Source organism: Electrophorus electricus, chromosome 15 (genome assembly GCF_041902795.1).
Source record: "Electrophorus electricus isolate QZ-2024a chromosome 15, ASM4190279v1, whole genome shotgun sequence".
NCBI classification, from domain to species: domain Eukaryota; kingdom Metazoa; phylum Chordata; class Actinopteri; order Gymnotiformes; family Gymnotidae; genus Electrophorus; species Electrophorus electricus.
The window spans coordinates 2277426-2292819 of record NC_137511.1 but is presented as its reverse complement, the minus strand read 5'-3'; the positions used below and the strand labels follow the sequence as shown (position 1 = coordinate 2292819).

General features: G+C 44.2%; 1 protein-coding gene across 10 annotated transcripts in view; it reads left to right on the top strand.

Annotated features, from left to right (window-relative positions):
- myocd (myocardin) overlaps nt 1–15394 on the top strand; it is a 62204-nt gene that overhangs the window by 27624 nt on the left and 19186 nt on the right. For 8 of the 10 annotated variants that reach the window (XM_035533723.2, XM_035533721.2, XM_035533722.2 and 5 more), the window contains exon 3: nt 2224–2399. The exons of 1 other annotated variant lie outside the window; for it this stretch is intronic. In XM_035533723.2, the coding sequence (XP_035389616.1) occupies nt 2273–2399 (127 nt within the window). In that variant the 5' untranslated portion in view covers nt 2224–2272. Of the gene's footprint in view, nt 1–982; nt 1131–2223; nt 2400–15394 lie in introns of those variants that run through there. One more of the 10 variants, XM_081698337.1, reaches the window with a different exon arrangement.

Genomic DNA, 15394 nt, shown 5'->3' with positions numbered 1-15394 from the left:
TTGTCGTGTGGCGTGTGCTGTGTTTTGTGATGTGTGGCTCTATGCACTGTCAGGTGGATGCACAGCGTGCAGGACACAGCGCGCGAAGCAAACCCAACCCGCCTCGTTCCTTAACGAAGGCTCAGTTTTACGTTCCTCTCAATCATGAGCCTTCGTTCACAAAATGGCGTTTTTCTTCAGCCATAGCGTTGGGTTAAGTGTTCTTTACGTTTAAAGAGTCGTGAGATAGTTTGTCTTGTTAGCTATAAGTGTTGTAAAATAATCCTCACAGTTCAGAAGGGCTCTGAATGGCAGACCAGGACTGTTATATAATAAAAAAGGGAAAAGGGATCCCAGCGTTAATTCCTCCTTGGACTCACCCTGGAAGTCCTGGAATGACCCCAACATAAATAAGGAAAGCAATGAAAACCTCCCATAAATTTGGCCATGGCTCAACTCAACCGGTGGTCAGCAAAGGAAGAACTGAAAGAAAAAAAATGAACAAAGTGCGAGAAGCAGAAGATGATTAAAAATGACAAAAGGAAAGAAAACACGCGACACAAAGCTGCCCCGAAATGAATCTATCACTGAACGTGGCTTAGCGCTGCCGCCTCCCGCAGGCTGGGGGAGCTTTGATGTAAACCTAAAGACTTTTTACAGGACCACCCTGGACCACCCTGGACCACCCTGGACACGCGCAGGCCGACTACATCAGACGCTCTTTACGACACCGACTCGTGCGACACGAACAGGGCCGAGCCCACCTGGCTCGTGCCTGCGCGACATTAGCCCCGCAGAATTTACAGCAACGTCACTGACGGACACGGTAACGAGCAACGCCGCCGCGCGCCCCCCCAGCCGGCCACAGGTCCAATGGATTACGAGCGCGGGCAGATGTCACGTGATCACCGATGCTATCTGCGCCTTTGAAGATGCCCCTCTTGCTGCTTTACCCCTGGTGCTCTGGGTGACACCGTCACGAAGCGCCGCCGAGGACTCCGTCTGAGGAAGGGTTTTTAAGTCCTGCCCATCAGTTAAGAACTCGTTAAAAGCTTTCTCCTGGACACAGGGAACGAGGGAACGTCGTCCACTCAGGGCTGCTTAAAAAAATCCTCTCCTCTTATCTGGGTGTTTTGTTTCTGGCATGATGGGTTAGTATGAAGTATTTTTTCCTTTCTCTCTTGACTTTGCTTGTTTATGATCTGTGCCTAATACAGCAAGTCCATCAGCAACTCCAGCGGGACCACTGACACCCCGGCCGGCCCATCCGTCCTAGGACTGGTGCAGTTTAGTGCAGTCAGATGCCACAATCTCCTTGACATGGTGCAACATGGCTAAAGATAGCAGCACGAGCTGATCCTAAGCCTAATTTATACCAACTGACCATCTTGTAAAGGGGAACAGTGTTGTGCCAGCACCTTCTTTTTATAATTCTATTTAAAATACCGTTGCAAGATATTTTGTTTTTATTTAATAAATTCATTGTTCAGAAGACCCTTCAACATTTAGCAAGATTTTTTAGCTTTCCAGATGTGCAATAAATTGGCAACAGTGCTTTGATAACGTATTTTTATAAGGTGCGACATTTTGAGTGAATGAATGTCCTACAGTCATCTGAGCGTCTTTCAAAACAGGGCTTATTAAAGAAAACGGACGTATGTTTGTAGTGGCCCCTGTGGCCTGTTTCTGGAATTGATGTACTGTACATACAGAGGACTTGGCCAGTGGAAGAGGTAGAGAAGGAGTCGTTTGTCACCGGGACACTTTGAGGGGGCTGTCAAAGCTACTGAATCCTGAGCCAGTGTGCATGGTGCTGTCCTGAAAAGGGGGAAGCCCCCCCCCACCCCCGGGTCTGCACTCTGTAGATTCTACAAATTAATAAGTTGGCTGGCGCACCAGTGGGGAGATACATTTGTGGACTTTGAGAGAGCTTACCATTCGTAAATAAACAGACCCACTCCCACTGCTGCTGAGTGTCTTCCGGCTTAAATGGGTTTTAACAAGCGTCAACAGAGAGCTTCCCCTGTGGATGGGCCAGGCTGTCCATCACGGGCACGGATGCTGCGGAGCTGTCGCGATGTACAGGGCACGAGGTTTGGCCGTGGAGCAGTACGCCAAGCGCCCGAACGTTTGGCAAAAAATGCATGACGCTAGCTTCACCGGCAGGCTTGGTACCGCGAAGTGCTGCTGCCGTGGTAACTGTGGTGAAGAGTGAAGAGGGTCCTGACGAGTGTGTTTTGGCAGGGCGACAGACCGTGGGTGATCCGGAGGGTAGGGGAACACGGCCAGTGCCATGAACGCCGTGAAGAGCAGCCAGCGTCCCGAACAGAGCGTCCAGCGGGACTGCAGGAACCAGGAGGCGCCCAGCGGTCCGACCTCTTTGAGGGCGACCCCTCAACCCCGCTCCCACACCAAGAACGGTGAGTAGGAACAGGGGCAGCATCCCAAGCTTGGGGTGACAGTTGAATAGTGTTCCCTCTGATAGTGAAGCTCAGACAACAGCCTGCAACCATGTTACACACAGCCTATGCTTTCTTTATCATTAAGTGATACATTTCAAAGTTATTCAAACTGTTCAGTTCAAAGCACTCGTAGTGTGTCACACTGCTTTCCTATAAGCTTAACAGTGAATACAATAAATATGGCACAATAAATGTGTACACAACAGGGAGTCATGCAATTCATACCTTTCACAAGATTTGATTGCAGACCAGTTCATTAAGTGTTAATTTTAAGGTCTTTGCACTTGTGCTTGTTTAGTTCCTAACGTTTTTTTCCAAGTTTGAGTAAACAAATCTGCTTTGTTTAATCCACATCATCTCTTGACTGACTTTATATGTTACCTCAATTAACTACTTACTTACTGTGCCACTCACCATTTATAAGCTACTCACTACTTATGTAAACTACACAGGGATTGCGTGCTAGGTGTGCTACACCACTCACTAATTACTCAGTATGAATTAGGGTACTTACTAAGCCTTGCGGGAAAATCTCTTCTTTATTAGGTGACTACCCAGGCCCCAAAACTGCCCACTGATTTTCACAGAGACAGTACACAATATAGGAGTCCACTAGTGGTGGGGAGGAACATTTGAATCTCATTTGTGGCTCGCAATTATAATTTGATATTGGTCCATGACACTGCATTCCATCATTGTTTGGAGCTTCTCAAACTATGAATATTCCTCTTTAAGAAAAGCATGTTTTTGTTTCCCAACATACATACCAGGTAAATAGGTAAGTATGCAAGGTGATGTTTAGCCAAGTGCCGCCCCAGGCCAGATAAAACAGAGCTGTTTGAACGTTTTATTAGAAGCAGCTGATGACTAATCCTGTGCCAAAGTATCCGTCTGCTCTGCTGTTCTCCCTCGTAGCCTAATCAGACCAGCTCGGATGGAACTGGAATCACAAGGCTTTCCGAGATGAAAGTATGTGTGGAATCCTGCAATAGAACCTGTATTTTTAGATCGACGGATCCCTGGACTCCCAGCCACGTGATGCAAGAAATCCAGCATTTCCGACTTCACTTTAAGAGCCGCCTCGGTTTTCCATGATGTCACGTGTGGAGCTGGACTGAAAGGCGTGGAGATCGGGCTTCGCTGGGCTGCCGTCGTTCCTGTAGATTCCCTCCCCCTCTTTTTGCCATCTTTATTCCCCCTCTGCGAACGTGCCTGGTGTCTTATGAACGTGACCGTGCACAGTCATGTGCTCTTACCAAAACTCCACAGCACCCCCAAAAAACGGAAGATAAGAGTTACACCCCCACCTACCTCATCCCTGCTTATTTACTGTCTGCAAATCCAAGGGCTCTTTTCTGCCTGCCCATCCTCTTTCTTCAGGCCTACCAGCAAACGTTTGCTTCTAAACGGCACGCCGAGATGCAAGAATCACCGCATCTAACTGCAAAGACATTACAAGCAGTCCCCTGAAGAACACAGCCTTGCCAACTATTTTGGTTAGGACGTGCGCTGTTCCATGAAAATAGCATCTCGCTCGCTGACGTCTGAGCTCACAGTATTTTGATTTGAGGGTAGTGTCTTGTAAATGTTTTGTAAATCTCCGAGCTCGTCTAAACTGACCGCCTTGCTGGTTGCGCGTAAGGAGAGTCTAACTGCATGCGGCACTGGAAGCCTGAGTGATGGATAGCGGAACCTTGCTTACTTCGCTTTAATGTCACGCGGCTCTAGCGGTTTGGCTAGCGCACATCAGAGGCCCTGCTCCTGGCCCCAGGCCAGAGGCCTGGAAGCATCCTTACAGCCCTGTCATGTGAACTAATCTCTTTGAGCCGGAGAGAAGGGGCCTCTCACGTGCGATTTTAACCTGTGACAGAGTGTGTCTACTGCTTCATCCCAAACACTATATAACCTTGGAGTCTGCATTACCCCACAGTGGGTGGACAGTAGCGAGCTTAAATCATCATGCTTACTGTTAATTTGACGTGCCTTTTAAAGAAGATTCTTATGATGGTGAAGGCGGAGTTTGTACTGACGGTAACTGTGTGGAGTGCAACACTAGGGGTGACTATAAATGTGTCAGTGGCCTGATGTGTTGAAAGAGTCCACATGATGGCATCATTCACACAACCGAGCCCTCAGACACATTTAGTCGTGTATAGCCACAATTTGTAGGGCCGCAGACACTTAGTGCTGAGAGACTGACATCTTTATGGCTTTTTAAAAAAATCAGATATCTCCTGTATGGAAGTGAGGTCATCTTGCATCCGATTTGGGTTCGATGAAGTCAGTGAGTTCTCAACATGTGGTTCAGATCAGAGCAAAGTGCCCTTGTTTTCTGACGTGCTGCTTTTTACCAAATGGATTTTTTTTGTTGCTTTTCTTATGTTAGTTCAGTTGTCAATGAGATAATACGCTGTGAAGAGACTGTAAACCAAACCAGAAGAAGCCTGTTAAAAATATTGGATGCTCCAGATGTTTCACAGGGATCCTGTTCACTCTTTTCAGTTTAATTTCACCATTAAACTGAAAAAAAAAGTATTACACATTTTTTTTGTTTTGTTAATGTGGTTGTGAATGTGGTTTCAGAAATTGAAACTTACAAAACAAAAGGTGTTGTTTTGAAGCACACCATGTGAGACAATGCAAAATAAATAAATAACAATTCAAGAATGAATTCCCAGGAAAAGACAATCAATAGCCCTGGTCCAGCATCAAAGATTGGGATTGTTTTGTGGCTTTAACAATAATGAAGCAGCTTTGGCACAACAGTGATGTTCCCAGTTTTCCCCTTTGTTTTATAGCCATTTCATGTGAACCGCAATGTTACCTGATCCTATCTGGAAAGTGAAATGAAGCAAAGGAGAGGCTCTGGCAAAATGTTTGGCTTTTATTTTCAGACCAACACCTGCTCTAAAAAAACGACCAAAAACACTTTATTGTTATAAGGCAGACTGCTGCACTGGGCTGCATTCTTCTCAGTTTCAGATACACTTCAGTGGGGGCTATGTGGTGAGGGATCACAGCCATCTACAGCCTAGTGAGGCCGGAGAAAAAAAGATCATTTGCTGTGCTCGGTTATGAAAAATCACAGCTACATAAGAGGCAGATAAGAACACAGCAATGGTGACACAGTTTTGTTGAGTTAAAGAGGAACATAAGAGGTGCACAGAGGTTTTTATCTTTGTCTTTCAACTGGGAAATGGCATTAAAAATACCATCAAAATCTTTTGATCTGCTTTACGATGACACTGATAAATGTTCGGGCTTGATACACACTCGGTACAGACTCGGTCTTTCATCCAAAACTGGATTCGGTTGTTACTGAAATCATTTATCAGCTAAGAAAATACAAAAAATAAAAAGGAGGAGGAGGGGAGGGAGAGAGAAAGCAAAGCTTTGCCAGACATGCTGCTGATTTAGTCACTACAAAATAAGTCTAGCAGGCAACGTTCTCATTAAGGAAGAGGTGGAGTGTGCAGCATCACGCCTGCCGCCGTCTCCCTGGGGCTCCAGGTCAGCCATGAAATTACTCACGTGCACATCCATCATTTGATTTGGGCTTCGAAGGTAACTGGTCATGAGAATTAGCGTATGGATCAGGCAGCTGAGCTACAGGTGGCCTGAAGGTTGAAATGGGATGAGGAGACGGAAGAAAACGAACTTTGAATTTTAAAAGTGAGTGAAAAATGTTGAAGGCTTCGTTTCTGTTAGCTTCCTAACTGACATCATACTGGGTTATATTGTAATGCTGTGTTATTGAAACCTATGCAAGGGTCTGTGCTCAAAAGCATAAATAAAGCTTCATTACTTTTGTTACTGCTATGTTTTTGTCCATATGGCATGTGCTTAGTTGACTGGACATTGCTAGCTGAATTTGTGGTAAGCTTTGAAAAATTCAGCTCCAAGGCCAACAGTTTTTCACCTGCCTGGAATGTACAGTTCAGACTGGTGTGCAGCTGTTATGAAAGGGCACTGCTGGTGCACACGTCATGGCAGCTTGGTGCTATACGTCTCGTGAGGTAATTATGAAGGAACTGGATCTAGGCATAAGATGAGCTCATACTGATTAAATTCTTTTGACAGGTCTTTTAACTTGTCTGTTATTTTAAAAGATAGTTTATTACTGGCCTATCTGACAAAAAGTCTCAGGGACAGGATGTATTTCAAAGGAACATTACAATAAACAAAAGTCTCACTTTTCAAACAGGTGTCCGTTCATGGCGTGAAACATACAAGTCATGAACCTACAATTAAAAGTACACATACACGTACAAGTACAAGCACACTCCAACTCCAACCCATTCTGACGCGCTCACACACTTCCTACTACGAGCTGTGCCTATACGGTTCTTGCTCTAGCCATCTGAGGAACAATATTTACTTTATATTGATCAAGTCCGCACAAAGCTGTAAGGCCATCTATTACTTTAGTCATCACTCGCCACAGCGATGATAAGGAATGTTGGCTCTAAAATGTATCTTGGATTCCAAGCTGTGGAATCAGAAAAGATGAGGTCATCACACACTGGCGCCTATTTATAGATGTTTAGCGTCTGCATATTAAACAAAGCATTCAGAATTTCAATTAAGAAACCTCTCGGTCACATTGACCCAAGAACAACCCAGAGGGGTTATGCGAAGGCAAAGAGCCATTGTTTTAGTGGCATCTGGTCACTGGGGGATTCACACAGCCAAGGAACAGAAGACGTGAAAATCGTGGATTTAAGTGAGGCACAGATTAATGAACAGTTTCTTTTCCCAGGTGTTGTATTGTGGATACAAGGGATCTGGGCTGAGAATTTTACCAAGGGAAGAAAATGCTCTACTTGGAAATGAAAACAGTAAGACAATATAAAGAACTGGTGCAGCTCAGCTAAGAAATCCACTGTATTACGACCTTAAAAAGGATCCAACTACTGTATCTTGCCTTATGGGCAATCAGTTAAACATGTGATAATTCAGTAATAATTCAGGTTGGTGAATTTAAAGTAAATAGCAATTAAAAAAAAATGTTGAATATGCATAACATTTCTTTGCTTCTGAACGACCATATTGCAGTTGAAAGCTACGTCCATCACTCAGACCTTACTCAAGACAAAAATGAATACAGTGATGTATTTTGGTCACAGACTGCACTCTGTGCTGACAAAGATCTATTCTTTGTTAATAAGGAAAAAATGAAAATTCTTAATATTATTTTGCAACAGAAGAAACAGATATTGCTTGTCAACGTTAATCCAGTTAAGAGCTTTGCAAAGATGTTCTCTGTGCCCATGCAACTGTCAGACAGTAAGATTTTAGCACACTGGACAGTATTCACTAATCTTAAACAGTATTAAAATGGATAGCATCTTGAACTTACCTACTCTCAAATTCTAACCCTATCTAACCTTTTGCATGTTTTGAAGAACAACAAATAATTAAATAAACCGAATGAATTCATTTTGTGCCTGTTCTCACCGGCGGTTCAGGTCTGTGTCATTCTGGGGCAGAGTTAGAACCACATGGTAATTTGGACAGAAAGCACCTGGCTATGATTAGAAGAGGCGCGCTGTTGACTGCAGGAATGCAGAGGGAGCGCGCGCGAGCGAAGCAGGACGACGCGGTCATTTAAAGAAAACGCGGCCGCACGAGCAGACAGCCCGCCGGAGCGTCACACGCTGGCATGCGCGGGCGCACACACTCGAGGGGTTTATTACGCAGGGTCCTAATCCCTCGCGCTGCCAGCTCGCACAGTCTCAAAACAATAAATGACGTCACTGTTCAACAAACACAACAAAATAATGCTGTTTGTTTATGATTTCCTTTCCCATAAGTGTGGGAATGTTGTCTTGTTCTTACTTGTTCTTTTTTAAGGCATTATGGTTGTTTTTTGTTTGTTGTTGTTGTTTTAATTAAATTCAGTAGTAACAGCCAAAGAAGACATTTTCTTTCTAAATGCCTAGATTTAATAAGAGAGTCATTTTGTAATAATGCTTCATTTAAAAACCTCTTTTACATGGTTTTACGAAAGCCTGTCATAAGCACTTCAAAACCCTGCCAATAAACAGCACACTTAAGTCAGCTGCCATGAATACCCTCGGCGTGTAACACGTTTGGTATGTCATGACACAGTTTAGATTGGCTAATGCGCTGGTATTTCGGTGAACCTGCAGAGTGATGTAAGTATTTATGAATGTTTATAGTACACATGCAAAGGTGACGTGAGTCTTATCAATGATGGGATGAGGTTAGCAAGGAAAGAAACGTACTTCTGGAATATTCATTTGACTTTTTCCACATTCTCTGCTTTGAAAGCAGACGTGGATATTTTGATCTGCCTTTCTGGTGAACATAAGCTGCTGATTTAGGGCACTGTAGATTGTGTGTTTTAAGGCTTAGGTGCTTTAACGGTATGTGCTTCTGGAATTCCAAAGATGACGACTTGTTATTCGCTCAATTACGTTTTGTTCCTGAACTCTTGCTTCATACCATCCCATAAATATTACCGATATTAATCAAGGTTCACTGGAACGGAATGTTTACTCAGGATTCAGGATACATGTTGTACCTTAACATATGTAAACGAATGAATGAGTGAATGACTACGACAGATTCTAAAGAAACTCTGTCCACTCCAAAACTCAATAAATAAAACATTCATTGTCTTCAGCAGGACACATGAATGTTTACCTCACTATATTGCCTTTACATCAAAAGTATTCACTAATTATCATTTCTGTCTTATCTTACATTATAATGTGATGGTTTAAGTAATATAATTGTCTTATGTGGTTTTCTTCAACAACGCTACAAAAACAGCTGTCTGACAAGACGTTCCTGAGCTGTAACTGAGATCTCAGGATCTCGGATTCCTAGTATCCTGGTGTCCTGTATTGCAGTTGGAATTATCTATGATACAGGAGTTATCTTTGACATTTTTGTTCATTTGGTTGGATATTGGCTTACAGATTCGTAAGCCAAGACTTTTATGTTCAAAATCGCATGACAGGGTCAACAAATTAGCTGGAATGATTACACGGGAAGCAGAGACTGGTATTAATCAGCCTAGCCCATTGCCATTTCTAAACTAGTTATTCTTAGCGCTTCCCCTGAGTGCTCCCGTGCCAAATTTATAAAAATGCTACAAGAACACAATATATCGTTGCCAGATCGAGATGGTAATTTGTGGATTAGAATTCGGTGGGTCCTCCTACTCCTCTAAAGTTAGCTTCTGTTTAAGCAGCAAGGAATGATGACATTAGGATGCCACTACGGTCTGAACCATCCACATTCAACTTCAACCCCACGCAGACACTCCTCTGGACATCATCACCATGCCGAGGCCTGATGAAGAGCCATCCATGTGAAACGGCGTGGAACAGGGCGTGAGAAACACTCGCAGTGGGCGCCCTGTCCTAGGTGTGGTATTCATTAAACAATAATACAGGGAATCAATCAAACCCTGCCTTAAATTTCTTTTGAAAGCTGCCCATCCCAGAAGCCAAGCAAAACAGTGGAGATGCAGTTATATTTTTAAAGGTTTCGACTGACATACCAGCAGTTATGGGAATCAGATGAAGTACAAACAATGTAAAACCGCTTTCATATTGAAATTTCTCAAGAGTGTATCTGAGATTCTGCTTCACACCGAAGAACTTGGGATTCTGGACCCTGATCGAGGTCTAATAACGTAAGGCTTTCAGAGGTCGTATCTTCATGTGATTACCTAATGCGCTATACAGTCGTCCAAAAAAAAAAAAGGATGGCGGTGGATGATTTGGATGATTAGGTTTTAACTTCTGAGCTTCTTCTGTGGAATTACTAGGTACACTACTATCCTGTGGAATTTTGTGGAATTACTATGTACACTACTATCCTGTGGAATTTTGTGGAATTACTATGCACTATTACTATCCAGTATCTTACATGCAGGTATGCCAGAGTAATGTTTTCCTTACCATGTAATTCATAGTCTCCTGACTGGCTGATTAAAACAAGAGGCTCCCAGCCTTAGAGTTGCTCTGGCTGCCAAAAGTGTCTCAGTTCCAGAGCACTCTGTTCAGTACGCCCTAAAGGTGATTTGTACGCTCCCGTGGAAGTCACGAGAGGAAGGCCTGCGTTGTACAGACCTACCTACATGCTGCACCAACCCTTACTGTAGTGGTCCAAAAGCACAAACCTGACCAGACTGCCTTTTCTCTTTTTCTTTGTTTTTGCGCTTGTCTGCATGATGATAATGACAGATAACGGCAACCTTGTATTTGATGCTGAAGATTTTGAGTTGTGACTGTGTCAGTGTAAAGGTTCAGCAGAATTGGCATTACACTTCTGCAGAACAAAAAAAATCTTTTGAATGACGACTCACTATCATTACTGGTTACCAGTAACCATTAATCACCCATTAGTAAAGAACTAAGCTTAGATCAATCTACAGATCTGATGTCCAAAGAATGTTTATTTGTATATTATAGAGGATACTCTACTTGATGTACTACTTCACACTCAAATGTTGATGACAGACCAAACTAGTCAAGCGGGAAATATGGGCATTTTGTCTTCTCTGGATATCAGGGCAGTTGTCCAGTGCGTTTTTAAAGTAGAAATGGGCCATATCTTCAGACCGTTTTGAGCGCTGAAGTGGCAGTGTGGGACAGTGAAGGAGAGATAAGCATGAGGTCATCCCTGCGTGGTATGTGGCTGATGAAAGCTCTGCAGATCATCACACACAAGTAGTTGTTTCAGACCTGGGGAACAGAACCCATGATGCACACTAATGTGTTTTCTGCACTAATTGGCACCTTGCCAGACAGCCATCATCTCACACCCTGCAGCAGGTCAGACCAGCGCTGTGTCTGAATCGCTTTTGTGAATCTAGGGAAGGCTATATGTTTCTAGAAGTGGTTCCTTATGCATTTAGACTGCTCACAACTAATGTTTTGCTTGCTTTATACATAAATATATATATAAATTCCGGACCTTTCCAAGCCAGGCAATTAAGTGCCGGTTCAGGTGCGTTGGAAAGGAAGTGGAAAAGCATTGGTCTGCTGAGACTATTGAGGGTGTTTAGAGGACTGGGTCTCTGCCTCAGTGCCTCAGAACCTCAGAGCTTCAGTGCCTCAGAGCCTCAGTACCTCAGTACCCCAGAGCTTCACTGCCTCAGTACCTCACAGCCTCAGAACCTCAGAGCCTCAGTGCCCATGCCTCCAATAACTTCAGGCTGCCTTTTGAAGCTTGTGTTACCAAATGGCACTTTTGATCATTGTAATCCAGTCTGTGAGTCAAGAGTTCTGCTAAGATTGGTAAGTCAGAGGACTCCTGAACATCATGTCTCTATGGCTAAATACAAATGTAAGATGTGATAATGCAGTATTAGAAAAGCGTCTGCCAAATGCTGTAAATATGAATGAAAGAGAAGCTGGCAAAGAATCCATGGTCATTATTACCAGCCTACATTTTCTCAGAGGTGTGAAAAATCAAACATTTGCCTCAATGTGTTTGTTCAGCTTTTGGGCCAGTAAAGAAAGCATGCATGTTATGTCAAGATCACCTCTCACTGCAGAAATACTGCAGACGTAATGTAGCGGATCAGGCCTGGAGAGTGATGGCTGCATGATTTCACACAATACGGCTTCGTTTCTTCGGTATCCCTGCTCTGAACTTAACATGTGCCTGTTTGGCCTGAACACAGAATGGCAGAACCTGCCTTTTTGATTTTTTCTCTCTCTCTCTCTCTCTCTCTCTCTCTCTCTCTCTCTCTCTCTCTCTTTCTCTCTTTCTCTCTCTCTCTGAGGTCGATTGGAGCCGAGTCCTCCAGATTAATTCCAGTTATCTAGGGAAGTGCCTGATAAGATGCTGTGTGCCGCATTTATCTCTGTTAAAAATGGGGCGCGTTGGGACACGTTGCCTAAACCAACAAAAACAAGGCCTTGGTCTTTCCCCGGGCACACGAGAAGTATGCTCCCTGACAGCGCGTTTCAGCCAGGCAGCCTGAAAGTGTTTGCTTCAGTCCGAGACACGTCCGCGCAAATATTTGCGCAAATCGAGAGCTTACCATTTTGACGTGATGATAGCGTGATGGAGGTATGGATGGTCCACCCCCCACCCCAGTTCTCCGCCTGATGGGCAGAGATGGAAAGGCTACAGGGTGCCGACGCTTCCGTACGGGGTCTCACGGAGCAGGCCAAAAGGTCAGAGGTGCCGAGTTGATTCAGGTGGCCATTTTAAGTGGAGAGCATCAGGGCTGTAGGTATTCTAGCCCAGCCCTAGTAACCAACCATACCGCATCTATTATAAAAAATTCATAGTTAAAAAGACCCTAAGTGATATACTACCAATTTCCCCCTATGAGGAGGTGTGTCCTGCAGCTTGGATTCAATCCCAGCTGTGCCATGTCCTGTCTGTGTTGTAGATACTGGGAATTCTTCGTTAGCTCGTTTCTGAGCCGCAGAGAAGAATGTGACCGCAGCTTCACTGTTCCATGTCTTGTTGACATTTTCACAATACATGAACTTGCAAGTCTCTCATAGGCCTTAGGATATGATGTCATAACCGGGTGTGTGGGGGTGGGGGTGTATCTCTTTAGGCTCACAAGACTAAAATGACAATGACCTATACGCCAAACACACTCTTCAACATATACAGTAGTCCTTAGACTAAACACTGATGAGTGTTAAATGTAGTTCAGGGACATCTGATCAAAACATACACATACATCTCTTTCCATAGATAAATCTAACTAGGAAAACAGATCCTGGTTTACCTGACAGAAACCAATCAATTTTGCTCTTCCAAAGAAAAGAAAATGACTTATTTTCAATAACTGCTCTTGATACCAGACTGCACTCATCAAAATATTAGTTATGGCCTCACTTTAGTTTAAACTGTGTCCAGCGGCCGTTACTGGGTTTGAAGTATGTTTTCGAGGTTTTAAAAATGCCACAAAGAGGCCATATTGTGGTTGGGTTAATAACACGACAGCACCATCACACCGACATGCTGCAGGGTCTCCTTGTGCTGTAATCCTAATCATAGTTCTCTTTCATCACAGTGGCCCAGGGCCAGTGTGTTAGAGACAAAAGAAAAGCTCACCAGCCGCAGAGGCTCAGAGCAACAACAGCCTCACACTTACCCCCAGAACCATCCGGATTGGACGCACGAGCTCGTGCTCTGACACACACATTGGGTTTTGGACTCTAGGCACATTATCCCCTCCCATGCTCCCTCGCGCCAACGGATATGCTCCCCGTGTCTTTTCCTCTCGTCACATTTCATCTTGACCTTTAACTGATGTGCAGCACCATCTTAATGAAACACCAGTGCTTGTGTAACCGCACTTCTCCCCAAGATGCTTCCCAATTTGCCTCAAAAACTGCACTCTTTTTAGAAGGAAGAAACCCAAAGCTTGAGAGAAAGCACTAGCTCGTGCGCAGCCTTACGGGAGATTCTATTCTAGCAACATTTCCTTGTGAGAAATGTATGACACCAAACCAGCGCTGAACAACACTTCTGAAACAATGTGCACGATGAAGGTTCTGAACAGGACTTTTGAAAAATTGTAACCTGGTGTCAAGAGGTCTAAACAAAAATCTTGTTGGGGGGAAAAAGTTCTCGCACATTTCAGAAAGTGGACAAATCTCCCAGTCTTTTTCCCCCCTGAGGAGATGGATTCTCCATTTGGGAGTGTTTACCTGTGTCTGCGGCCATCTCTCCGAGACAGAGGCAGCTGCGACATTAAGCAGAGGACTGTCATTAAAGCGATGCCGTAACCGAGACCAATGGGCTTCAAAAAGATAAGGACCAGCTGTTGCTGCTGCCACTGGGTTTTGGTGTGTTCATCACCTTGGCTGCAGCCAGAGAACACCATCGCTTGTCTTCCTCACACTACCTCCTCAGTCTTCATCACTTCCATTAACAATCCTCAGGTCTTTCCTCTCTCTCTCGCATCTCCTCCATGGGCCGTCTACGTGCCTGTCTGGTGTGGGCCGGGTCCTAGCCAGGAGCATGCTAAGCTCCACTCCTCCTCTTCCCCACTCCAGCTTTTTTTTTTCATCCATCGGTTCTGCCCATCACACTGTCCAAGCAGCTGTGCATCAGTGGGGGTGAGATATGGCATCACACCTGTGTGACCAGCTCATGGGTCTGCCCACAAGATCGGCGAAGAAAATAAAACAGGGTGGATGTGTGTTCATAGTCTCAAACCGTTACGTCTTGCAAATTTCCCGAAACAGATGTATACAGAAAACAGAAAAACAGCAGCTGGCGCAGACGTGTCTGTCCGGTGGCACATCTGTCAGTGTTCGTAACACACTACTTTTTGTAATCCGTGGGTGACCTCAAACGAGGCAAAGCAGGAATCCCTTTTCAGTTCTATTCTTAATGATGTTTATATCCATTTCTCATTTAGCTTTGGAACCTTCTCGTCTAATACTGCCTTTTGGTCCACCCCAAGAAAAAATAACCCACAGATTTATAGATGAATTCAAAGTTCTAAAGTGTTTTCACTGGAAACTGATGAATGATATTTTTGCTTTCTTAACACACTGAATTATACAGAGACTACAGTATCGGTTATACTAAAACTCAAGTGTGAATGTTAACAGTACTCTTTTAAGCAAAGTTTTCATAAAAACTCTTTTCGGGGTGCCAATAAACACATCTTGAAAGATGGTAACATTACTGATGAATTCAGTATGGCGTTAAACGTTGGATTCTGAGAAGCGCGCTCCTTAAACTCCCAAAGCCATAAAGCTCTGTAACACCACCGCAATAACGTATTCGAGATGAATTCTGTGCTATAGGACACGTGTGTGTGTCTGGCCTCCACTCAGTGCTACATGACCGTACACATCCATTTATCATAAACCCAGAAGCGTGATTCATGTCTCGCGGTGTGGCTTCGAGCCGCCGCGGAGACGTGGGGCCCCGGAGATAGGGAGGGATCAGGACGGGACTCGGTGACCCTCCGAGGAATTTCG